Source organism: Podarcis liolepis (genome assembly GCF_965112155.1).
Source record: "Podarcis liolepis genome assembly, chromosome: 5".
Lineage (NCBI taxonomy): Eukaryota > Metazoa > Chordata > Lepidosauria > Squamata > Lacertidae > Podarcis > Podarcis liolepis.
The window spans coordinates 67,317,148-67,343,941 of NC_139556.1; the positions used below are offsets into that span (position 1 = coordinate 67,317,148).

Sequence of the window (26,794 nt, forward strand, 5' to 3'; positions counted from 1 at the left end):
TATAAGTTTTTGTTATATATAAGTTTTTGTAAGTTTGAACTTTGAGAAAATATGTTCACCACTTGCCACTGGAAGTGTCAGAAGGATCCTTAGAGCAACAGAAACGTTAGGCATATTATCCAGGCACACTTCCTCTTCTCCTGCTGCTTTCCCCTGGGGGAAACCGTTCTTTAGCGCTCAATTAGAGCAAACAGCAATACAGAAATTTCCCAGTTGACATTTGTTCTGGTCTGTTGCTAAAGTGCAGGTTTTCCCTCGGAAAGGAGCAGGGCAAGGAGAAAACTGCTCGGAACCATACCCAGAAAGTGTAGGTCAGGCAGAGAACAGCTTTCTAGGCATGGCACAGGCAGAAGTATGGATGAGCCCTAAGAGGTGAGGGCTGAAACCCTGGAGAGCCACTTCCAGTCAGACCAGACAATACTGAGCCAGATTAAATGGTCATACTGGGATAAGGCAGCTTCCTATATTCCTACAAGCCTCCCCCCCCCAACACTAAGATCTTGCTTAGTCCTTGTGACACAGTTGGAGCTTGTGTAAGGATGATCTGCCTTGGCTTGGTAACCTGTATAGGTGTATTGCTTGGTAGCAGGTGATTTGTAAACAAGTGGGGTAGCTGTACTGTATGGGCTCTATTTTGGATGCACAAACTCCACACACAAGCAGCATCCTCTTGGCTTTGTGGAGCCCATCTCCCAAAGCATTGCTCGAGTACATGAACTGTTTTCTTGCAGGAATTAACAGGCCCAGGGTTGAGGTAGGTAACTCTGAGAGACAAGACAAATAGGAACTCTTTGCTTTGCTTCTTCCAACTTTGCAAATCAGCGTTGTAATATAAACCATCTATAAACTGTTCCATGCGAACTAGAAACGAACCTATTCCTGTATGCTGGTGTAGTGCTGAATCTTTATTGGCCTGAGTCAAAACCAAACTGGAGCAACTCCCAAACCAATTAAAAGCGAATCAACAACAGCAATTCCCTGATGGAATATAAGAGGAAAAATATATTTATTACAGCGGGTCTTCTTATGTTCTGAGGGGTGGAGAATGTGTGGCCCTCCAATATGCTTCAGCCGCAGCCACCGTAGCTGGTAGATCTGAATAATGGGCGTTGTGACTGGCAGGCTGTAAGTTCCCTACCCCTGCCCTAAAGGAATCAGTAATTATAGCCAACAGGATGAATTAGCTTGTGAGAGTTACTTTTATTTATTTATTTGCACTAGTGACACCAGGGAGTTAAAAAGCCATACAAAGAGAAGCTTGAACACACTTTGTTGTGATGTTAAGGAGAAAAGAAACAGTTGGACAGATCCCCAAGTTAAGGCAAGAAAGAATGGTGCTTCCAATGCTACTCATTCATTACAAGGAGCTGCTTTTCATCACATTAGACATCATGATGGTGGAAGTTGCAGACCTTAAGGAGTTCTGTAACATAAAAACAGAAAGAAGAGAAGAGAAATAAAAAGGAAAGTTTAAGATCAGCACACCAAAACAGACAAACTCTGGCAATGTTTCGTAATGCCCTAGAAACCATTTTACTCTCATGGAAATTTGACTAAGACTTAGGAGCTTTGAATATGGGTATGGACTCTCTCAAAGGTCTGTTTTGTGCAGACTAATGAAGGAAAGGGAGCATGAACAGTGTAGCTAGCTAATAACATATTTCATTCAGTTTTCCTATCCAGAATATTGGGAATAGGAGGATTCTATAGGATTCTATAGGACTGAAAAACCGACATTACCATTTTGTGGCTTGACAGACGTCAATGTAGCTTAGGCCTGCGGTTTCTGTGTAGCACATTAGCAGCAACAAATTCCATTCCTACAAATCCCTACCTCAAATAGCTTTCTTATTCTTTTGAGAACTCAACAGGATGAAAGAATGCACTAATCATCTCTGAACTTGAAAAAGGTGAGTTGCATTGGCTCAGTGAGGAAAACAGCATGTTCAGAGCTCTTAATGGTGTTTCTCTGTAGCAGGGGCTAGAAACCCATGGTCCCCCAGATGTATGTCATGCTCTGAAAGGCCTTTTCAGCACATATGTGTGCGCACACACATACGTACCTTTACATACTTTCTCCATTTTAGCCAATAATCAATTCCTCCTTTGCCACAACTTTGCTAACCATTCACTTCACTTTCTATATATGATATACTTCATGGATGATCCTATCAGGAAAATCCAGACTGCTTTGTTTTTAGATCTTAGTCACCTAACCTTTTTTTTTTAAAAAAAAAGGGTGGAGCTATCTAAATAGTTTTGAGAATGATCCAAACATTGCAACTCATCACCTCTTATAGTAGATCTGCTTTGCAAAATTGTTATAGAATATAGTGGAGCACACGTTTAAAAATTTACAACAAAAATTCACAAGCCAAAAGTGGGGGGGGACGGACAACTTATAGTTTATGAAACTGCCTTTTAAAAAGGTCATGTAGCATTGGTCCTTACTGATATTTACTTTTTGCCACTCACTTAAAATGCCCTTTAAACTAGACTCCCCCAACCTGGTACCATCCAGATGTTTTGGACTGCAGCTCTCAAGTGTCCCAGCCGGCATGACTGATGGTCAGAAATGATAGGAGCTATAGTCCAAACCTTCTGGAGGGCACCAAATCAGGGAAGGCTGCTTTTTAAAAAAAGATGCAGAACAGAGGCGTGAAACCTGTGGTCCCTCAGATGTTGCTGGACCATAGCTCCCAGCAACCCTGACCATTGATCATGTTGGTGGGACTGATGGCATTTGTATTCCAACAACATCTGGAAAGCCTTGATGAGGAAAAATATAATGCTTCCTCTTCGACTATAAGAGAGTACTGTCTAGACTGCAACTGAAATCCAGTTTTTGCCTGAAGCTGACTGGTGTCATTCATCCCAGTGTATAATTGATACCTGAAGGTGCGAATTTCTTGAATCCACCAATAGCAGTCAGATATTGCTCGCCAAGATAAGCAGCAACGGTCTTTTCTTTTGTGCTAACTAAGCACTGAGTGCCATCTTTGAACAAGCTATCTTTGGTTTCAGATTGGAACATTTGGAAATCCCCTTTTCTTGATCCACTGTTTCCAAAAGAAGCCTGTAATTAAGGAAGAAAAGCAGGATTCAGTTAGCTGTCGTGTTAAAGTTTTGATCACCCACTTTTTGGTAAAAGGTTGTGGTGATCACATGCCATCCAAATGGTGCGTCAAACGTTTCACAGTTGTTCTCTTCCTACTGAGCGCTCCTTAATGATTAAACTGTTTCTACACTTCCCTTGATTGCTTTTTGGTGTCATTTGTACAAAGATTTTGTCCAACTGTGGCTACCTCTACAGAAGTGGTGTGATTTATTTACATACTATTTTTAAAAGCTATCACAAGCCAACAGATTTATTGTGAGTTGTGATCTGGGAAGTCCCCTTAAAAAAACAAAACAAAAAACTCACCTGTTGGTCAAGTAACACACGACGGACAGTCTCTGCTTTCCCAGGTGCTGCAACTACTCCATGAGTAGGAACTGTGGCCAGACCACATCTTTCATAGTCTTGAACTGGACAGCGATCACCATTAGGTCTCAGAAGTTCAAAATCGGTAGCCATTTTGTTCCTTACCCAAGCAGGTTTGTTTTCTCCTGGGAGGAAAAAAGCATGTTAAAGATCATAAAGCTTTTATTGTTCTATTCAGGGACCTGTCAAGTGAGCACTCACCAGGTGACCCTGTCCCTGATGTTACATGCCCCAACAACACCTACAGGTGGATGCAAATGGCTGCACAGGGGAAGAAGCCTTTATATATTTTGGTATCTTCATGTAGTATTGGAACTTGCTTCTTTAAGAGGAATGGCTCAGCAGTGGCACAGCCTAAGGGGATATATTTTTATGTAACTTCCATGAGAATTGTGACAAGTGAAAGCAGCTGAGTTTACCTGCTCCTTTCCCCCCTTTTCTTTACAGCTTGTAACAGCAGAGTTTAGTTTATTGTATGCAAAGGAATTTTGTAAAAAGAAGGAGGAGGAGGAGGAGGAGGAGGCGAGCATCCAACAGCTGTCTTTGCCCTTCTCTGTTGCAATATGCAGGCTTCCTTGTAACTGGGAGCTCTGATCATGCAGGGTCCCCAGTCTCATGCAAGCCACCATATAATACAACAGTATGTGCAAAGCTTGCAGGCAATCATGTAAATTCACAGCTGTCAATCATGCAAAGGTGGCAGACCATGAGTTGTCAGGGGCTGAGCCAACAAGAACAGCCACACTCTCTCTTTTGTGGAGTGCTTGGGTGGAGGACAATGACTGAATAGGGAGGGTATGGGTATGGAACTTCCAGTCCAAAGACCAAGTGCGCCTCTCCCAACAACCTCTGTCTAGCCCTTGGGACTCTTTACAGGCCATACCCTTCTCTGCACCATCAAGTGCTTTTGCCTGGCTAGAACATAACCTACTGTACACTTTGGCTTTGCCTTCTGTTAGGTCTGGCATTACCCACCACTGGCATTACCACTCTGGAAGTGGTTGGCAATCTGATAAAAAAAAAGATGTTTCCATCTAGCAGTAAGGATTCACAATCATAGTGAACTTTGGCTCAGCATAATATTACATATAAATTTAACATCCAAATGAGGACTTTGTTCGTTTCAATTTGAATACAGTTTAGCCATCAGGGGCCAAATTAAATTGCTTCAGATTTCACATTTCCATGAGCCAGCAGTTAGCCATCCTCAATGTAACTCATGCAGAATTTACCCTTCTTTTCAATGGACTTGCTAATTGACTTGCTGTTTAGATGCTATTCTGCTTGGACCCCTCTTGTGAGCAGGGGACGTTTATGGGCATGTAGTGATGGGGGAAATAGACAACCATTTCTCTATAAAACCTGTGGCCACTTTGTGAAATTTGTGCTAGGTTAATCCACAGGAGTAGGGCTCCTTGTGCATCCTGCTTAGGCCTGGCATGAACCTTCCACATACCTTCTGTGTTCTCCTGGACTGTGGTGTGTTTAACAAAGGCTACATCTCCTGCCTCAATCAAACACCTAGAAAATACAATTAAAAGAAAAATGTTGGTGTGGCATTTGTCGATTCCTTCAAACCAGGCTGCTGAAATGAATTTGAATATTTCCAGTTATGTTCAAATGGATTCAGAATTTGCAGTGAGAAGTGAAAGACGCAATTAATCACAGATGATACCGGTAATTTGATGAGATGCTGTGAACTGAAAAGAGTTGTGGCCAATTCAGTGTAATGTTGAAATCACGGCAATATGCTGGCAACCAGATTTTTTTTGCTATTTACCTGGATGTATATTTAATAGCCATGTTAAAAGTACAGATTCATATGTTTTACTTGAAGTGGGAGAAATATTATTTGTGCTGATTTGTTCCACCCACTAGGTGGAGCAGTGATTTCATTTGAGACAGAAGTCAAAACATCTTAGTTTGAAACTTGCTTTCAATATCCAGGTTTTGACATGGAATATGTGAGCTTGTTGTTTGCAATTCAGTACCCACAAAGTGATTGCTTCTAGGCTCCACATACCTGAGATAAAGGGGGGATCCTAAGCAGAACTTTGCCCTGCCAATTTTAAAATTAATACTAACAAGGCTTATATCCTGCATAGGATTTTGAATCCTGGGAATTCATGAAAATGTACTTTAAAAACAACAACAGCAATAATAAGCAGTGCTTTTTTCTGGGTGGACGCAGGGGGACGCACACCCCTAAACATTTTGTGAATCTTTGTACTTTTGTCCATTTACTGTATTTATTTTTCCTGATTTGAACTATAAAATGGTGATTTTCTTGAGTCTAAATGAGAGTCCCCCTAAACATTTTTATAGGGGGGGGGAAGCACTGATAATAATAATAATAAGTAACAGGAGGAGGAAACTGGGCCTGAGGAGGCATCTGATGGACTAATAGAGACAAAATACTGAATGGCTCGTTGCTGCAGTTGTCTAAGATTTCTCTTTGAAAATCTCATGGGTACATTCCTCTATCATCTCCTGAATAAGAGTTTGTTTTTAATATCCAAGTTACCTACCGGAAAGCACCACTGTAGCCGAAGTATATCTCGTTGCTGTTAGCTTTGCACTTGTGTTTGTCAGCAAGTGCCCCTCCAGTACCAGTGCCCTTGCACAGCTTGCAGAGTGGACTGTTAGGTGGTGATCCTGGAGCACAGCCTTCACTGAAGAATGTACCTGACAGGAGAACATGGAATAGTCACTTGGAATTCTTCTGTATCTGTTCTTGTAAGATGGCCACATATCATATTTGCAGTGAAATATTTGCACACAAAAAAGGATTGCTATTTGGAATGCCCAATAGAATAGAGGAAAGCGGATTCCCCCCCCCCCCATCTTCTTAAAATTTCAGTCTTGTTGGCTGGCAGGCTAGCTATCTTATTTTAAAAGTATCCCACCCATCCCAAAAATATTTTGGCTGCATCCAAATGTAGTCATTTAGAGTAGATTGACTGAAATCAAGGTAGGACCTAAGTCAACCACGATTTCAATGAGTCAGCTCTAGAAATGACTGTGTCATGATCCAACATATCCCCCCCCCCCATGTGATGGTTTATCAGCCATCTGGATTACCACCATAGACTAACGAAACATTGCCAGCCAATCCAAGGGTATTCTCCAAAAGGCAGTGCCATACATTTGTACTCAGCCATTCTTAAGCAGGCGACTGGAATGGCAGATTCTCAGCACTCCACCCTGGCCAGATACCACAAGGTGCACACCCGCACATTTCAGCAATGTGGTAAGTGTTGGGAAACATTTTTCATTAAATAGTATTATAGCAGTGTTGCACGTACAGTGCTATATTTTACTGCAACTTAAACAAAATAGGCAGGAAAGTGCTGGGCTGGGCAGAACAATGCAAAGCACTGGCTAACTGTGCTGCAGGAAATAGTGAGGTTGGAGCAAGTGGAAGTGTCTATCTCCTAGTCCTTCCCAGCTCCTCCAACCTTGCTGGTTGGGGTGTTCTGCCATGTAAAGCCCTGCCCTTTTAAAAGGACAACAGCAGCGCCAAACAGTGGCATGCAGTGAATTTTTTCGTAGGGGAACAGTTAGGGCCAGAAGTGTGAGCTTGCAAAGGTTATGGGGTGGGGGTGATGTCACACGTGAGCATTGCACCTCCCTCCTTAAGCCGGGCAGAAGCTTCCCAGGCTTTGGAAAGGAGGCACCAGGTTTCTGACACATAATGTATAGGGTGAGATGGCTTGTTTACATATTTAAACAGGTTGTATACCACTTAACCACATTTGGCTCCGAAGGGGAGTCGTGTGCAAAGTAGTTAAATAAGTGAACATGAGGTCACTCACTAATATTGAAGTTTCCAATGTTCTCCTGGTAAAGCAAGCCCATGGGGATGTTATAGCCAGCAGTCCTATCAACACCAGTATGGCAGGATTTCTTTCCTCTCAATGTCTTCCAGTTGATTCCAGTATCAGTTTTCTTGACAACAGCAACAGCAGTGTAGCCCTTTACTGGAGACAGGAAAGGAAAAGGGGGAGAAAAATCTCAAATAAGACCTCAAATCAAATGAGACCCTAATTAATGGAGGGAGGGAGCCAAGTTGGCCCATGAAAGCTTGTAATTCTCTCACATGCTGAATGAATGAGTGGGTAGGTAGGGTCTTGACTACCTCTCTATTGTTGTGTCCTTATTTGGAAAATAGGCATAAGTCAAAAGGATGCTTTGCTCATAGATCAGTTTGAAAACTGGCTTCTCTGTCCTGGCTCCCACTTTCAGATGAAAAACCCAGACTCTCGGCTCAGGAAATCCTGAAAGTTTTATTAAATAAATTAGGTGCATCTCTGCTTCACTCAGGGTTCAGGTTACAAGGCTCAATGGGTACACTGGCAGAGTCCAGGATGCATGACCAGACGTGATTAAATGACAAGAAGGAGAATTGTGTAAGCTCACTGTTATGTCCTGAGTTTTGAGCTCCTTGGGAGAGAGGTGGGTTATAAATGTAATAAAAAAAGGAGCTAAAACATTGTCCCAACACAATTGACGCACCCCTCCTGCTCTACTTATGAAGGAGCAGAGTGTGCTCCATCACTAATGAGGTTCCTGTCCCAAGTGAGAAGACTGAGCAGAGAATGGCTCTGCTCTGCTCATGCCTGCATTGATAGCAATGTGTCTTCAGCAACAACATGGTCCAACCTTCTGACTGTCCCTCTACCACCAGCCTGGCCAGGTCCACTCAGCCACCAGGGGAAACTCTTTCCCAAGAGACAGGGGTAGGGGTGGGTCTGGTTTGGCTGGCTTCTCAGGAGGTGAGGTGGCACCTGCCTCTGTTGGTTCCCCCTCCCCTTCTGAGCTATCTGACCATCAGGGGGCAGGACCCTCATCCTTGACACTGCTTGAGCTGTCTCTACATAAGGTAAAAAAAGGGAAAAGGTAAAGGACCCCTGGAGCTGGTCCAGTCAATAGTAACTATGGGGTGCAGCACTCTTCTCACTTCAAGCCAAGAGAGCTTTCCGGGTCATGTGACCAGCATGACTAAACCGCTTCTGGCACAACACTGTGATGAGTGCCAGAGTGCACAGAAACACCATTAACCTTCTGGCCACAGCAGTACCTATTTATCTACTCGCACTGGTATGCTTGCAACCTGCTAGGTTGGCAGAAGCTGGGACACAGCAACAGCAGCTCACTCCATTGCACAGATTCAAACCGCCGACCTTCCGATCGGCACTATCTCTACCTACACCCTTCAGGGATTTGAAAGAGTTTTAAAGCTGGCAAATACATTTATGTAAATACTCTTGGTGGCCAGGGTGAGAACTTCAATACATAACACCCCTCCCCACCGAGATAAGGCATTAGTTACTATCATAGGGGTTCCATTACATACAGCAATACCCTTATTGGTTTCAGTAAGGCACATAAGCATATTAATTGACCCTATTCACCATACAGCTTTACATGTTCAGTTCTGTTCCAGCTTACAAATAAAGAGCTGCTTTGGAGAAATCGCTGCGTTGTCTGCTATGTCTACCCACTTTTTAACAAATATGAATGAATATACAATTATATTTATATAAATACAGCTTGAAATGGAAGTATAATATTAGACCCTCTCCCTCTGTCTCTCTCTCAAACAAACATTGCACAGAAAGTTTTATCCATGTTTTTAGGTGTTGGGTTGTTGTTTTTTGAATCACATGTTTTCTGCCCTGGGTTCTTTCGAGAGGAAGGGTAAGATATAGATTTAACAAATGAACAAAAGCTTTAAATCCTAGGTTTACTCTCCATGGCTGTATGTCCCAGAGTTACCCACCTGTTGTCTCTGTTTCTGGATGGGCACATGCTGCAGGGTCAGCTACAAAGAGAATGAGAAAGAGGTTCTGGACACAATATTCCAAGACAAAGAGTTGTATCCAAAGTAGCACTAATGAAGTCATTCTGCCAGCGCAAGGATTTCTGCTTCCCCCTGTCCTCCCCCCTTTAAACCTTTGGGGCAAATCTGGGGAGGATGCAGGGTTCATGTGTGGTGGTGAGTGGGGGGAAGAAAATGAGAGGGAGTTCTGATGTGCAAACAGAAATCCTGATGGGACACGCTAATTGAATACCGCCCCAAACCCACCCAGTTTTTGCAATGCCATAACAGCAATGGGAGTAAAGCCGTTTGTGGTCACAGACCTGAGGGACAAACACCAGATGCTTCCTGAGAACTTATAATAAAAGTGAATCACATGCAGAGCATTGCTTTGCACACCTTCACAGTGATGTGCTCTCATCTGAAGTGACAATATGCTTGCCCATAAAGGTAAAGGGACCCCTGGCCATTAGGTCCAGTCGTGACCAACTCTGGGGTTGCAGCGCTCATCTCGCTTTATTGGCCGAGGGAGCTGGCATGCAGCTTCCAGGTCATGTAGCCAGCATGACTGAGCTGCTTCTGGCGAACCAGAGCAGCGCACGGAAACGCCGTTTACCTTCCCGCTGGAGCAGTACCTATTTATCTACTTGCACTTTGACGTGCTTTCGAACTGCTAGGTTGGCAGGAGCAGGGACCAAGCAATGGGAGCTCACCCCGTCGTGGGGATTCGAACCGCCGACCTTCTGATTGGCAAGCCCTAGGCTCTGTAGTTTAACCCACAGTGCCACCCACGTCCCTATGCTTGCCCATAGGTAGGTATAATAAACACAATGCAAAATTGGTATAAAACCTTGAGCCTGTGGGCCAAAATCCCCATTGGGCCCCTTGCAGAACTGCAATGAAGGTGTATCAGAAGTTATTTCCAGATGTGTGCTTGTGATAGTGTGGGCTGTATTGAGTCAAACTGCCATTTTCCATACTTACAGTAAACTTCAGCCATCACTGGCACCAAACCGCACATCCCGGCAGTGTAGACAAACCCTCCGTCCAAGCTTATGGCATCAGCCTCATCTTTCTGCAAAGAACATCAGATATGCTAATAGCAAACACATTCTCCACATGTGAAATATTTTATATAGCCAAGACAACATCATCAATGCATGAAAGGGGGCATCGGAAAACATGCATTGGGTTTGAAGCAAATTTGTTCCTCAGGGGCATTATTCAGTCATTGCTATTTATTGCAATGCACCTGCTTTCTTTGGAGAGGGATTATGAAGGTGTGCTTTTATTGCGCAAAGAGCACTTACAGTGGTACCTCAGAAGTCGAACAGAATCCATTCAGGAAGTCCGTTCAACTTTCAAAACACTCGGAAACTAAGGCGCAGCTTCTGATTGGCTGCAGTTAGTTCCTGCAGCCAATCAGAAGCTGCAGAATTCACATCCGACATTCAGGTTCCAAAGAACGTTCGAAATCTGGAACGATCACTGCTGGTTTTCGATTGTTCGGGAGCCAAAACATTCGACTCCCAAAGCGTTTGAAAACCAAGGTATGACTGTACGGGTATCTACTCAAATGTGTAAGAGATCCATATACAAATGTAACAATCTGGACATAACCAGTATTAGAGAAAATCCTCTTCTTTTTGTTATGCTTGCACTTTCCCAGTCAAATTGTTAAGCCTGTAAAAGGCTTAAGCCACGAAACAGTAGCCCTGCATGTAGTTATGCATGTGCCATGAAAGCCTTCCTCAACCTGATACTTTCCATATATTTTGGACTACCAGCTGTGCTGGCTGGAGATACTGGTAGCTATAGTCTAAAACATCTAGAGATCACCAGATTGGCTGACCTTTCTAAAATTCAAACTCCATGTTGCATAATAGGAAGCATGATCAGCATAACCAAAGAGGTTTCCCTGTGCTATAGAACAGGGGTCGGCAACCTAAGGCCCAAGGGCCACAAGAGGCCCACGGGGGTCTTTAACCAGCCCCCGAGCTGCCCCCGAACCGAGCCGCCCACTCAGTGAGTCCCCGTGCACTGCACTAAACTGGCACAGCGTGGGGACTCACTTCTGTGGTGCCGGAAATTGCGTCTGCACAGACGCCGGAAATGGTGGGGGTCCACACTCACGCATGCACACGATCCAACCCACACGCTGGAGTGAACTGGCCCAGGTGAGGTAAACCTTGCCAACCCCTTCTATAGAACAAATGGGTGGGACTTCCCGCTTCATATGAAGATATTTTAATTTATGAGAGATTTTTCTTATCTATCTCATTTATATTTAACTACCTGTGGCCTTTTAGACATGGGCGGGATGTTTTTAACGCATTTCTCTTTCCTCTTGGCTTTAATGTCTCTAGGTGGGGTTTATTGTATGTCCGTTCATTTGGCTGTAAGTCGCTTGTAAAGCAACTAACAAATTATTGTAGAGCAACTAACAAATTTAATAAATAATTTTTACAAAACTACAGTTCCCAATATTCTTGGGGCATGTGGGGAAACATGCTTTAAATGCATGATGTGTACACAGCCTCAGAAGCAAAACCACACTGGATGGAAGCAATGGAACCCAAGTGAGGACTCACAGTGGCAAGGTACAAGGGAAAGGGGTGTGCCGCTTGAAGCACTTACTAAGATCTTGATGATGCAGTCATCAGGAGTTTCTGCCACAGCACACTCTATGGAGCCTCCGCTCACTCCACTCCATGAGTCGCACTTTGTTTGTTCAGCCTTGCCCACTGCGCACCACCTGATCCTCCCTTCGGTATCAGGGGAAGGTCTGTCTAAAGGATCAGAAAGGAGAAACTCAATTAACCAGGAGTTCTGATGCCTCATCATGCTGCAAATTAAGTGCTGGTAGAGGGAAGTGCTGGTGACTTCGTCAAGGGGCTCTGGACAGCTGCCCCAAAGTTCAACCCTAACTGGCACCAGTGCTGTTACATGTGCCGGAGTGTAGAGAATACCAGCAGAGATACCTCTTACCACTTCTACCTACTGTGGGGACCTGAACCTCCAGTGACAGAGCTGGATCCAGGAACACCCCCCCCCAAATGCATTTGATCCCATCCAGGACAGGCAATGTCTCAACTTAACAGATCTGAGAACCACTCACCCACAGAGCCTTTGTCTTGTCAGGATTCAGACTCAGTTTATTAAGCTAATCTAGCCTGCCACTGCATCCAGACACCAGTCTGGAGCCTTCTCAGCCATTCCCAGTTCCAGATGATACAGAGAAATAGAGTTGGGTACCACCAGTGTACTGATGGTCCATGGCAGCTGATCTCCTGCATACCTTTTCTGATGGCCCGAATAGCACCACAGTACTGGGAGCCCAGGTAGAGTTGAGAATCCATTAACTCAGGTACACGAAGAAGATTGACAGCAGAATCCTTGAATAGAAGGTCTTTGGTAGGACCTTCAGGAGAACCAAAAAGTTTGCATCCAGACTGTGGGTTCTGGGAAGCCAGCTCCTAAGATAGCAGAATAAATATGCATTGAAGAGTGAGAAAAGGTAAGAAGAAAACATGAAGTCAGATGGAGTGCATAGAAGAGTTTTGAAAACTCATGGTATATGCTTCACCACTGCCAACCTCGCCAAAAGCAGGTCAATTCCATCTCTCTCCATCCCTTTTATTTTCCCGTGGACACCTTCAACATTCCACTGGTTCACCTGCCCTCAACTTAACTGCTAGACTTGCATAGTCTACCTGACTTCCACTTCCTTTTTGGGGGTCTAATGAAGAAACAACGAAGAAATGCAGAACTGTAATGTTGTTGTTGTTGTTGTTGTTGTTGTTGTTGTTGTTGTTGTTGTTTTATTTTTACCCCACCCCATATTTTTACCCCAGCCACTCTGGGTGACTCCCAACAGAGGCCTGAAAGCAGAACAAAACTTCAAACATTAAAAAACTTCCCTAAAAAGGGCTGCCTTCAGGTGTCTTCTAAAAGTCAGATAGTTGTTTATTTCCTTTACATCTGATGGGAGGGCGTTCCACAGGGTGGGCGCCACTACCGAGAAGGCCCTCTGCCTGGTTCCTTGTAACCTCACTTCTCGCAGTGAGGGAACCGCCAGAAGGCCCTCAGCGCTGGATCTCGGTGTCCAGGCTGAATGATGGGGATGGAGAAGCTCCTTCAGGTATACTGGGCCAAGGCCATTTAGGGCTTTAAAGGTCAGCACCAACACATTGAATTGTGCTCGGAAACATACTGGGAGCCAACGTAGGTCTATAAGGACTGGTGTTATATGGTCTCGGCAGCCACTCCCAGTCACCAGTCTAGCTGCCGCATTCTGGATTAGTTATAGTTTCCGGGTCATCTTCAAAGGTAGCCCCATGCAGAGTGCATTTCAGTAATCCGAGCGGGAGATAACTAGAGCATGCACCACTCTGGCAAGACAGTCTGCGGGCAGGTAGGGTCTCAGCCTGCATACCAGATGGAGCTGGTAAACAGCTGCCTTGGACACAGAATTGACCTGCACCTCCATGGACAGCTGTGAGTCCAAAATGACTCCCAGGCTGCACACCTGGTCTTTCAGGAGCACAGTTACCCCGTTCAGGAGCAGGGTGTCCTCCACACCTGGTTGCCCCCTGTCCCCCAAAACAGTACTTCTGTCTTGTCAGGATTCAACCTCAATCTGTTAGCCGCCATCCATCCTCCAACCGCCTCCAGACACTCACACAAGACCTTCACCTCCTTCACTGGTTCTGATTTGATAGAGAGGTAGAGCTGGGTATCCGAATACTGATGAACACCCAGCCCAAACCGCCTGATGATCTCTCCCAGCGGCTTCATATAGATGTTAAAAAGCATGGAGGAGAGGACGGAATCCTGAGGCACCCCACAAGTGATGGTCTGAACACACATCCCCCAACACCACTTTCTGGACATGACCCAGGAGGAAGCAGCAGAACCACTGTATAACAGTGCCCCCAGCTACCAGCTTCTCTAGACAGTCCAGAAGGATGTCATAGTTGATGGTATCAAAGGCCGCTGAGAGATCCAGCAGAACTAGGAAACAGCTTTCATCTTTGTCCCTAGCCTTTTGGAGATCATCAACCAGCACGACCAAGGCAGTTTCAGTTCCATGGTGAGGCCTGAATCCCGACTGGAAGGGATTCAAATGGTCCACATCCTCCAGACGTGTCTAGAGTTGTTCAGCAACCACATGCTCAATCACCTTGCCCAAGAATTGAAAATTTGAGACTGGGTGATAGTTGGCCATATTGGCCAGGTCCAAAGATGTTCTTTTAAGAAGCGGTTTAATAACCGCCTCCTTCAGCGGGTCTGGGAAAGCTTCCTCACAGAGGGAAGCATTCACCACCCCACAGAGCCCATCACCCAGCCCTTCCCGGCTCGTTTTTATTAGCCAGGATGGGCAAGGATCAAGGAGACAGGTGGTGGGTTTCACTCATCCAAGCAGCCTGTCCACATCCTCGGAGGTAACAGATTGGAATTGATCCCATGCAACTTGACTAGACAGGACTCTAGCACTTTCCCGCCCCAGCCCTGCTCCCACATTAGAGTCTACCTCTTTCCGAATCTGAGCGACTTTATCTGCAAAAAACTTCATTTTGGCGTCCTTACCAGGCCCCGATGGTGCAGGTGGTTCTGTTAAATTGTGAACCACCTGAAAGAGTCTCATACTGCTGTTTTCTGCAGATGCAACAGAGGCAGTAAAGAAAGTCCTCTTCGCTGTCGCTATTGCCACTTGGTAGGCTCGACATTGAGCTCCAACCTATGTCTGGTCTAATTCAGAATGTGTTATCCACCACCTGCACTCTAGCTTCTCAGTGATTCCAGGGGAAACTACGGGGCTGTCCAGGCTCCATGCAATCAGAGAGGGCGCTTCAGAGCCAGACAGTCAATAGCCCTGGTTAACTCCGCATTCCAGCGGGCCAGCAGGGGATCAGCTGAAAGGCCATCAACATGGGATAAAATATTCCCTACCACTCTCTGAAAACCATTTGGATACATTAAGTGGTGGGGGCAGACCATCCGAATAGATCCTACCTGCCTGCAGAGGGGAAGGGTCGCAGAAAAGTCCAGTTGCACCAGGAAGTGATACGACCATGGCACTTCCTTTTGTTTCGCTTTTATTGTCAGATCACCCACATCTATAGAGGTAAACATCAGCTCTAAGGCATGTCCATGATTATGAGTTGGGCCAAACTTATTCAGGGACAGCCCCATGGAGGCCATGCTTTCCATGAAGTCCCGAGCGGCCCCTTGTAAGGTCATGTCAGCATGGATGTTAAAGTCCCCTAGGACAACCAAACTAGGTGTCTCCAGGAGCACATCCACCGTGACCTGAAGCAGCTGAGCCAGGGACAAGTTGCTCTATATACTTTGGATTTCTAGGACCTCAACATTTCGTAAGTCCTAAAGCAGGCTTGTTTGTGTATGTTTCCATTATTATGGGTTGTAGTCAACTAAGTCCAACCCACTGCAATTAATGAACTAAAGTTAGTCCTGTCCATTCATTTCAGTGGGTCTATAGAGAGTAGGAGTAGCATTCAATATCACTCTGTGTGTGTGTGTTACTTAATTTACAAACTTGCATGCTTGGAAGTCCCCCATAGGTCTTACAAATCTTATGTGTGGTTGTTTTAACTGTGTGTTGCTGTTTTTAAGCAGCCACTATATTGTAAATTGCTTTGGGATACGTCATTGAAAACAATTTATAAAATACATACACACACACACACATACATACATACATACCATTGCTTTGGAGAGGACCGTCCAGATCTCATCTGCCCGACTGTCGGTACTCCGTGCTACCACAGCATGAGCAGGGACTCTAGCCAGAGAACACTCCTTATACTTTTCAATAGGCTTCCTACTGCCATCATCACAGAGCAGCTCATACTGGTTCCTTTCTTCTGCACTGAGGGCTATGAAAAATGATAGCAAGATTTAAAGCCAGGTATGTAAGATAGGTTCCACCCTGAAATGCTAGAATACCAAAGCTGAGAAATGAGAAGCCCATAGACTCATAAAATGGTAGAGATGGAAGGGACCACAAGGGCCATCAAGTCCAGCCCCCTGCAATGCAGGAATCTTTTGCTCAACATGAGGCTTGAACCCACAAATCTGAGAGTTTTGTGATGTCTAATAATGAAAAACAATGAAGGTGAAACTCCACAATTACGATACTGATTCCACCTGTATACCGTATTTTTCACCCTATAGGACGCACTTTCCCCCCTCCAAAAATGAAGGGGAAATCTGGGTGCGTCCTATGGGGTGAATGCAGGCTTTTGCTGAAGCTTGGAGAGCGAGAGGGGTCGGTGCGCACCGACCCCTCTCGCTCTCCAGGCTTCAAGAACACATCCGCAGCCTAGGCAGCCCTACGGGAGGTCCGGCAGGGATGTCTAGGCTGTGGATAGCAGCCTGCTGCCCTGCGCGAGGGGCGCCCTGAAGCAAAGCGCCCCCCGCGCCAGGCAGACATCCGCAGCGTGGGGAGCCTTGCAGGAGTTCCCCGCAAGGCTCCCCACGCTGCGGATAGCAGCCTGCCACCCCGCAGGGGGGGCGCCCTGATGCAGAGCGCCCCTCGCGCGGGGCAGACATCGGCCAGCCCCACAAGCTCAGGGGACAGCAGGGAGGTGCAGCGCCGCCTCGACCTGGTTCTGTTTCCCCGACCTGCTTTGGGGGGGGGGAAATAAAGGGAATTTCCCCCCCTTTATTTCCCCCCCAAAAAACTAGGTGCGTCCTATGGGACGGAGCGTCCTATGGGACGAAAAATACGGTATACTGAGAGTCCATCCAGGTTTACAGTGGTTACAATTTCCTGCAGGAAAGCATTGTAGTTCAACGGTGGAGTACATGTTTTGCAGGCAAAAGGTTTCAGGTTCAATCTCCAGTATTTCTGGGTAAAGCTGGGGAAGAATCCTTCCTGAAACTCTGGTCAGCTACCGGCAGTCAGTGTAGACAACACTGAAACAGTAGTTTGGCTAAGCATAAGGCAGATCTTTCAATGTTCCTTCCAAGGAATGCTCAAGTGGTTACTGTACTATATAGGGTGTTTGATCTTAGGATATAATAAATGAAGTCAACCAGGTGCTGGAACAGCCTAATTGCACGACCTTTTCACAAATGAAGTTGTGTATTTTTTGGCACTTGCTACAGTGTGGAAAAAGCTGAACCATACAGGTTTCTGCACATATCGTCAGCCTTCATAAAACCAACTCAGTCCATGGAACTCAACACAAACTGACTCAAAGATGTGAATTCCGTCTGCACAGAGGGTTGAGCTCTACTAGGAACTTTGGGGCAGTAGTGTGGTGCCTTCCAGGTTTTGTGGACCACAGTCCCCAGCACCCCTGACCTTCAGGCAGTGATGGCAGGGGCCTGATGGGAGCTGGAGTCTAACAACATGTGAAGGGCTAAACTTGCCTTCTGTCCTTACCTAGTACAGTTGCGTCTTTCACAAAGGCCACATCTCCAGCTCCATCTTTCAGACATCTAGAAGAACAAGCAGAGGAAGAAATATTAGAACAACTGAATTTTTGGGTCCTTACACCAACCTTCTGCGTGTTCAAAGAAGCAGAAAGGAATTACAGATCCTGAGCATACAAACTACTATTCTTTATTTTCTTCAGCGCCAGCAGAACACAGAAGTCATACAGTCCATAACTAAATAACTTAAAAATCATAATACACAGATAAAACATGGGTGGTCTCAGGAATGACCAAGCACAAGAAATCGGTTCCGCTTCTGAGTGGGACCGGGTTGCGCTTGGGCCACCACCCGCCTCAGCGTAGTGCGGGGTAGTGTTCTGTGTCACACTGAGGGTGACCCGGCCACGCCATTTGCCAGGCGGCCATTCAGGGCGCTGTGGGGGTGTGGCCGGTGCTAATTTAAACTCTGGAAGCTCCTCTTTCAGCCTCGCACCCTCTTTTAGGTAGGGTTGCTGTCCTTGCTATGGACTACAGTTGGTCGCCGTTGAGGGGCCTGGTAGGACTTTTTCCACTTGGGAGATTGGCACCAGCCACTTGGTTTTCACCTACCTCGTAGCAATCATCACAACTTTGTAAGGTTTGGTGGTTAGGCATTGGAATAGCAATGTGGGGAGGAGAGGTGCAGCCATCACCTGCCCCTCCATGCATAAGGGTATTCTATTAAAGGAATCTGGTGGTGTGGATCTTGCCCGAAGCCCGTGGAGGGGCTAGGGCCATGCCACGACCCCAGGAGGAACCCGGGGGGGCTCGAGTCGATCCTCATTGGCAGGGCTCCCCCTACTGGTGGTTTACCCTTCCAGACTTCCTGCAAGGCGGGCAGGAGTCAGATATAGTCTGTTGATGTCAATGCCTAAGCCAATACCGCTCACATTCTGTAACCAATAAAGTTGTGGCCTAAATTTTGCCCATTAACCTAAATTCTGTGTCCTTGTCTTTATTGTCCTAGGGGTGGATTGGGGGTCTTGAAGCGCAAATGAGTAGTAAGAGTGTGGAAGAATAGGTAAGGTGAGACTTTGATAGTTCCAGAAAAACCTTCTTCCGGAAAGGAAAGACTTATCGTGAGGGAATAGAGAGGAAATCAGACATTGCAAGTTGAGTGTTCCAAAACAGAAATCATAGCAAAAACTCATAATATAAACAACAAAGAGTCAGGTAGTACTTTAAAGGCTAACAAATGTATTATGATTTAAGCTTTTGTGGGCTTTATGATCTGGAATTGTACTCATCTAAAGCTTATGTCACAATGAGTCTGCAGTTCTTTGGGTGCCACAAGTTTTTTTTATCATGTTTTCTGGAACAGATTGAAATGACTATCTCACTGGAAATTGACAATAAAAAATCATTTTTCCACAACCTGATGGTAGAACTTTACATTGCCATGTAGACCAGTTTCTTGCTACCCATGGTAACCAGAATATACAAGACTTTGAGGACATTTTAATGCTTGCCACATAGTTGTGTGCCACAGAAACTACTGGGAGACTTCCACACACTCAGTCGTTTGTGCATTTATTGTGCAAAAATAAATAATCTCCATCTCTTTCTGCACTTCTGCAATGATTTGCAGATGCATCCACACACAGAAGAGCAATGTTGCTATTGTGATGGCAGTACAGTATAAATGTCACATGTTCTGAAAATGTTCCTGACATCTGTTGGATATAATTTCCTGTCCATGCTTGCACCATTATGTGAAACTTTGTTTTCCTTCATTATTAAAAAATGTCTTTACTTATGTGGAAAATGGCAGCTAAGCTAGCCCACCCGCAGCAATGTCTAGCTGTTTCGGAAACATTCTGGTTTGTTTTTCACTGTTAGGAGAGTGGATTGTTTTTATTCCTTTGTAGAGTTCCACCTCTCCTGCACTGGAGTGTACATCTGGCTAAAGTTTTGTTTTTAACCCTAAAAGACATGTTGCAGAGGTTTTGATTTTTGTCAAAATCATGGCTAGGGAAGAAAGTGTTAAAATTCAAATCCCCATGTACTATAGTCCTGAAGAACACTCCCTCCTCCATGGGCCTAGCATGAAACAACAACAAGAAGAACAAGAAGCCCTGGCATAATTGCTAACTACCATTTAAAACAGAGTTTCCAGGAAGCTGAAGGCATCACCTGTGTATACACAGCCTCTCATCTGATGCAGGGTAGAGAATCCACTGTACAATAGAAACATGTCTAGCTCTACTTGTATGTTTCTAAATAAACCAAATATTACAAAAACACCCCATCTCTGCCAAAAGAAGGTATCAATGCTCTTAGGATCTCTTGCTGTTCAAGGAAATGGGGAGTGTACCATCAGTCCTTTGATTGTCCAGAAAGGCTCTCAGGTTGCATGTTTCCAGTGTTCAAAAATTGTGTTCTGCCTTTCAGAACAAACTCCTCCTTTTCCTATTTTGGTTATGAAGCACCTGAATTTCATAGGGCTATGATACCCCCCCCCAAAAGAAACCAAATGGAAAATGCGTGTTACTTACTGGAAAGCCCCTGAATATCCAGCGTAGGGGTCGTTCCGGCTGCATTTTTCATCACCTTTTCCAGCACAAAGGCGGCACAGATTTGGTTCATTTTTGCAACCTGGGACACAGGAGGCTGAGAAAAACTTGGCTACAGCTGTAAAAGAAGACCACACAGGCAAGGCATTGGCAGGTCCTTTCTTCTAAATAGCATTCACCTATTAGTTTGCATCAGGGATAGGTCAGCCACACAAACGTCTCAGTCATGGCCTTAGAACGCCAATTATTGTCAAGGACAGCACTCGCCTCTTGGTAGAAAGCAGGTGGAACACAAAGTCCAAGGAGTTTCTGTGACAGGGGTGATGAACCTTGGGCCTTCCAGATGCTGCTAAACTCCCATCATCCCTGACCATTGGCCATGCTTGCTTGGGCTGAGGGAAGTTGTAGTTCAGCCACATCTGGAGGGCTAAAGGTTCTCCAACCCTGTTCTGTGATGTCCCAGAAAACAAATCTCAGACCATATGCTGTTTCAGCAACTGCAGAGGCATACAACTTGTGATAGACATCCCAGAAGCTTCTGCAATGTTATATCGGCAAGGTAGGGCGGGGAAAACTTATTTCAGTCAAGGACCACATTCTGTCTCAGCTTGCCTTCTGGGGGCCATGTGCCAAAACAAAAGGTGGGTGTGGCCTAAACAAAACAGGAGTTAGCCTCCTCCATCCTCTCTTATGCACGCGCACACACACACACAAATTCACACAAGCACACACATACACAGGATACCAGGACACACTTCTCAGATCATGCTCTGCAGCCACTTGGGTAAATAAAATGTGTTGCATTAACCCTGGAATTTATACCTGGTACCTATGAAGAGTGGCTATATGTAAAACATGTGCTGGGTCACCATTCCACTTTAGTAAAGGGCAGAATGCCAAAATTCCCAGAGGGTGTACACCAGGGATGGGGAACCTCTCTATCAGGTCACTCCTCAGGCCACCACCACCCTGACCAGCCCTGCTCTGCACCCTGCGAGTGCTTTTCCTTGGCTAGAATGTGTCTCTGAACTATGATAACACCTCTTGTTTCTCTGAATGGAGGATGGAAAGAAATCTCTGACTTCTGTGTGGCTGGAAAGTAATCTATTCAACAAAGGTCAGGTGAACCTTCCTGCCCGTTCTCGCTCCATCCACATCAATCTTGTGGCTTTCATCACTCTGCTTCTTACCTTTTTCTATAGGTTCTGTTTCTGCTCCAGCCCATTCTATAAGACCAAGATTCAACAACCGCCCCACTGGCATAACCCAGCCTGCAGATCTGCCCAAGCCAGTGTGGCAAGATTTCTTCCCTCGGAGCTCAGAAAGTGACTGAACGGTATTTTTCTTCACAACAGCCACAGCGTAGTAACTGGTAACAGATTCTCCTGGCAGGGAGAAAGAGAGAGGGCATATTGTGACCTGTGCAGCAATGAAGAATAATAGAATTGTAGAGTTGGAAGGGTTCAACCCCCTGCAATGCAGGAATTGCAACTAAAGCATCCATGACAGATGACCATCCAACCTCTGCTGACAAACCTCCAAGGAAGGAGAGTCCACCACAATCTGAGAGAGTCCGTTCCACTGTTGAACAGCTCTTACTGTCAGAAAGTTCTTCCTGAAGAGCTTTCCTACTTCTTTCCTAGTATGGAGACCTTCTCCTAATGACTCTTGTCTACTAAGTTTAAGAACAGCTCACTAGAGTGTATTATTACAGGATATGGCTTGCAAATTCAGCAAAACTGCATACAAAAATCTGTATGTTGGGAGAAATGCACTCAAGAGGGTTGATGAACTTTCATGAGGACTTAAAAAAAGAATCTAATCTGATGCAGAAATGTGGAGAGCTGAATTTAATAATGGAAAAATGAGAAACTGGAAGAAACCCAAACTGACATGTTCTTCCACTCCTAGCACTAGAGAGTCAGTGTGGTGTAGTGGTTAGAGCGATGGAATAAGATCTGGGAGAGTCCACCACAAACCAAGGGAGTCCGTTCCACTGTTGAACAGCTCTTACTGTCAGAAAGTTCTTCCTGGTGTTTAGTCAGATTCTCCTTTCTTGTAACTTGAAGCCACTGGCTCCAGGCCTACACTCCATGGACATGTAAGGCCTACTCCAGAAGCACTCTCAGATGGACCTGATGGGTCTCTAACCTCTAACTCAGAGGACTCCATTGCAGTAGGCCCAGGAAGATCTGGGGCTTAACTACTCCTCTGGGAGTGGGCTTTAAGCAGGCTGGGCTTTAAGCAAAGCAGCACATTGCAGCAACACCTGAACCCTTATCCCAGCTTGGGCCTTGCCACAACACAGAGCACAACAGAATTCTCAAAATCAGCCCTGTTGAAATTTACCTCCTGTACTTGTGCCATAAACTTCAGATACAACCGGCTTCAAGTTATACGGGGCCAAGCCTGCATCATAAATGAGACCACCATCCAGGCTGACAGCATCTGCCTCGGAGGCCTGAAAACACATAAGAGTAGACAAATGGGAAAAAGAAAACACAAACGGGAAGGAGAAGTGACAGGAATGAAAGGAGCTAGAAAGACTATTGTACCACTCAGTGACGGATGGATCCCAAAATTAACTGAGCTCTCTTCTCTTTTTTCACAGTGCCAGAGTCAGAAAGGAGGTATAGAGCAATCTTAAACTGATAATTTAGCCCAGGGGATCAAGAAGGGACTTCCTTTAGTGTTCTAGTTGCCTGGGATTTTGCTTTAGGTTGCTGCCAGGACAATACTTTGTTTTAACCTGTTTGGATCTATGGCCCCATAATAAAGTGATTGGGTGATTACTGCTTTAACCACTAAAACCATTTCCTGGCAAATAACCCATACTGGAGTCTGAAAAGTCAGTATACAGGCAAAGACTGTTTTACCATTGATTCCTCCCAGGTTCCATGACCCCAGGGATTCTGCCAGCCACTTCTGTGATCAGACAGAACTTTCCAAGGTCTGTCCCTAGTCCACCCAGTTCTCTCTCATGGGCCGCTCCTAGCTCCTGCTTCTGACCCTAACCAGGGCACTAGGATCTTTGAAACAAACCATTTTCTGCGGAGTTGACAGACCCACCAGCAAAAGTTTGGTTCGTCTTGCACACCGAATTCAGGGAAGTCCCCCAGTGTTTGGGTCCAGCTTCCACTAATCACTTACCGCAATGGCACTGATGCAGTCATGGGGACTGCTCTTCTTCACACAGCTGAATTGTGGGAATGATGCAGGTTGCTGGGAGGTACTTAAGCATTCCTGCAGTCTTTGACACTTGTTCTGCTCAGCCGTTGATGTTGTACACCATCTTACCCCGGACGTTGCAAAACACGATGCTGTGAAGAAAATGAAGGAGGGGGAGTGTTGTGATATCATGGGCCATGAACGATGATAATGCTGCCTTGTCTGAAGTCCACCTCCCCAGATGTATGGGATTTTCTTCCCATCTGTGCCATTGTCTAATACTAGGATCAGGGTAGGAAGATTTGCTCACCAACCTTCCCCAACCAGATGTTTTGCACTGCAATCTTCATCAGGCCCAGTCAACATGGCCACTGGTTGGGGATAATGGGAGCTGTAGCCGATATCATCTGTTAGGTACCACATTGTGGAAGGCTGTATTAAACTAACCTTGACTATCAAGGCAGAATCTTGAAGATCTGGAACTGCTCCAAGATGCCTACATAAGGTACACATCCTTGAATTGGTGTTTCCTTATTGTCCATGTAAATGAGATTTTCTCAAAGCTGCATGTTTTTCAGTGCATCTCTACAGATTCTGTCCATCAGAACTCTGTTGGCTTAACCTACACACAAGAGTCTCAATCCAGGTCTTGCACTGCATCACACTGAGCAGTCGCATACTGGCCCCAAGACAAAGACTCAGGTGTTTAGAGGAATGCAACACTCTTCGTTTAGTCTGATGTTGCAGTACTTAAGGGCAATGAATTATTTCAGTCTGTGGTAGCTGAGATTTTTATTCAGTCTGTGATGAATGCCAGCTGTGCTGTCACAAGTCAAGCCAGAGCTATCACATTCTGGATCGAAAGAGTCTGGAGAGATTGCTTTCACACTCTCAGCCACACACGCTCAAGAAGCTATAAGCTGCGTATGTGATAAAAGGGAACCACACGGGGTGAAGGCATCCTCCTTTGCTTGACCCTGTGCTAATTTAAGTTTGTTGGTTAACTTTTCTAGTAGGGTGTTTTCGCACGCAGTCATCCCAAGACATGTTCGTGCTTCAGGAATAAAATCCTGCTACCACCAAAACCTGGACACATATTAAACACCAGGGGAAGATTCCCTTATGTACTGAAAGTAATGTGCTGGGGAGAGAGGTTCATTGGGAGCACATAATGGGAGGTGAATGGGTAAAGAACACATCCATCCATCCCTACTCCCCACAATACCAATCCTAACTGCTGCTTCCTCCCAACACCAGACGCATTAATTGCACTCATGCAATTAACACAGCCCTATTCATTGTAGCTTAATTCCAGTTGATTTGAGTCTAGCCCTAATTAGAAGAAGGGCAATAGCTCAGCAGTAGGGCACTTGCTCTGCACACAAGGCACCCCATGTTCAATCCCCAAGAATCCTGGGAAAGAATTCTGGGAGCAGTGGTCTGTTAAGGGTGCTGGGTATTGCAGCTTTGTGAAAAAGAAACCACAGCTCCCAGGATTCTTTGTGGTGAAGATGTGTGTTGGATGTGCTTTAGATGTAATGGTGCGGTTACAAAGCCATAGATTACATGCAAACATGGGGCTCCCAGTTTGGGGAGATTTGCAGGAGGGAATCAGCTGCCAGGAGGAGGGTGTTAAACCCTTTCCCTGACCACATCTCCCTCAAGCTGTTTCTACATCTATCTTTCTGCAGCTGGAAAACAGCTGGGAAGAAATACAGTGGGGAAAGGGGGAAGCATAAGAAGATTTAACCACCATACCGTCCTCCCCAAACCTCCCCAACAAATGCCCTTTATCCTACATACACTTTGCAAATGTGGGTTTCTGAACCGTTTCACAGACAACTATGCAATTCTGCCCCCCTATCCTGGTCAAAGCACATCACCATTGGTGCCCTTTCCAGAAGGTAGAGTTGCATACCTCAAATACTACTCCTTAAACCCTATCTTGCTGTTCACTGTACCTAAGATTACATAACTATATATTTATAGTTAAGCACTGTTTCAATCTCTAAAAAAGATATTCTGGTTGACGGTTCAGTGTGTGCATAAATGGAAGCTTCATCACTTAAAGTTCAGACCCACACTAGACATTGAAATTACATGGCTTCCCCCTCACCCAAGATCGTGGGGAATGTAGTTTATCTTTAATCAGTGCTATTTTTCATAGAAAAAGAAGTGCCATAACTCACCATGAACTTACCTTGTTTCCTTATAATGATAGTGGTGCCTACCTGAGAGGTGCCAGAACTGAGTTCTGACGAGTTCCAGCTGAAAAAAGCCCTGCCTTTCACACAGCTATAATCCCCAGCACCCTTAACAAACTCCAGTTCCCAGGACTCTTTGGGGGAAACCATGCGCTTTCAATATATGGTGAGGGCATGACAGAAGATAGCAGAAGCATTCAGCTCAGCAGGGCTCTTGGAGTGAGACCTCAACAAAAGGCAGGAACTGCTGCAAACCAGTGAGACTTTCTGCCATCCCAAACTAGGACTTTGCTGCAGTGGCGTAGCGTGGGTGGTGCAGGGGGGGCCGGCCGCACCAGGCGCAACATCTGGGGGTTAGGGTTAGGGGGCGCAAATCCACGGGTTAGGGGGCGCAAATTACTTGCCTTGCCCCGGGTGCTGACAACCCACGCTACGCCACTGCTTTGCTGTTTTCCATAAGGAAAATATTTGAAAGGCTTGCAACCCTATTTCTTAAAAGGCAAGGAATGGCAGAAATTAATGCGGCATGATTTTTAAAGGATTGCCATTGTCTGAGCACAGACTCTAATTCCACCTTGCAGCCTTGAAGTGCCTTTGACTTGTCCCTTTCTGCAAGCCTGCATTCACTTACCCAGAAGCCCAGTGAACAGCACAGCTTGGAGAGCAAGTTTCATGTTGTGTTCTTCCTGGAGGCTTTGAGAGAGGTGTTGCAGAGGTGTCTATCACAGACTGCTCCCACGGCGTCTGTGAGGCTTTTGACTCAGCAGCCTTGCCTTTTTATAGAGAGAGTGGACTCTGCAGTGTTAGCAGAAGCTGTGACCCAACTGTGTTTGTCTGTCCTTGTTTCCCAATAGCTCCTGCTCCTCCCTCCTCCCTCCATTTGCAGGAAGAATGTCACTTTGGCACGGGATTCATATGGACAGCAAGAGGGCTTGAGACTTCACATGGGAAATCCCCATGTCATTTTAATTCTTCCTGGACCTGAAGTACAGTTAAGCTGGCAGGAACACCTTGCCTGTTCCTTCACCACCATTGTCGCAAAGGCAAACCACAGAACAGCCTGTTTGAGGCGGCTCTGAATTTAGGCTATTTGTGTAACAACCCTACTCCTTTGACATTAATGTGTGTTTTGCCATTGATTTCTTTCAGAATAAAATTG

The 26,794-nt window shown here is 45.5% G+C and overlaps 1 protein-coding gene across 1 annotated transcript; it reads right to left on the reverse strand.

Annotated features, from left to right (window-relative positions):
* Positions 1 to 1,180: 1,180 nt before the first annotated feature.
* On the reverse strand, positions 1,181 to 26,516 carry TF (transferrin). The gene is made up of 17 exons (XM_083506425.1): positions 26,267 to 26,516; positions 23,414 to 23,583; positions 22,613 to 22,724; positions 21,454 to 21,648; positions 20,246 to 20,381; positions 17,719 to 17,774; positions 16,032 to 16,204; positions 12,604 to 12,781; positions 11,943 to 12,094; positions 10,290 to 10,380; positions 9,267 to 9,308; positions 7,300 to 7,464; positions 6,013 to 6,169; positions 4,941 to 5,005; positions 3,425 to 3,609; positions 2,893 to 3,076; positions 1,181 to 1,423 (listed from the first exon to the last, which is right to left on the reverse strand). Exons 1-17 carry the CDS (start codon positions 26,307 to 26,309, stop codon positions 1,383 to 1,385), a joined length of 2,145 nt encoding a protein of 714 aa, XP_083362551.1. The 5' UTR covers positions 26,310 to 26,516; the 3' UTR covers positions 1,181 to 1,382.
* Between the last annotated feature and the right edge of the window lie 278 nt (positions 26,517 to 26,794).

What these genes read in the sequence shown, in the direction of transcription:
- TF (XM_083506425.1), bottom strand. Translation starts at nt 26,309, where the DNA reads ATGAAACTTGCTCTCCAAGCTGTGCTGTTCACTGGGCTTCTGG. An exon ending in TTATGGCACAAGTACAGGAG is followed by an intron (nt 21,649 to 22,612) that starts GTAAATTTCAAC and finishes TCTCCCTGCCAG; the next exon opens with GAGAATCTGTTACCAGTTAC. An exon ending in CATTGGAAACTTCAATATTA is followed by an intron (nt 6,170 to 7,299) that starts GTGAGTGACCTC and finishes TTCTCCTGTCAG; the next exon opens with GTACATTCTTCAGTGAAGGC.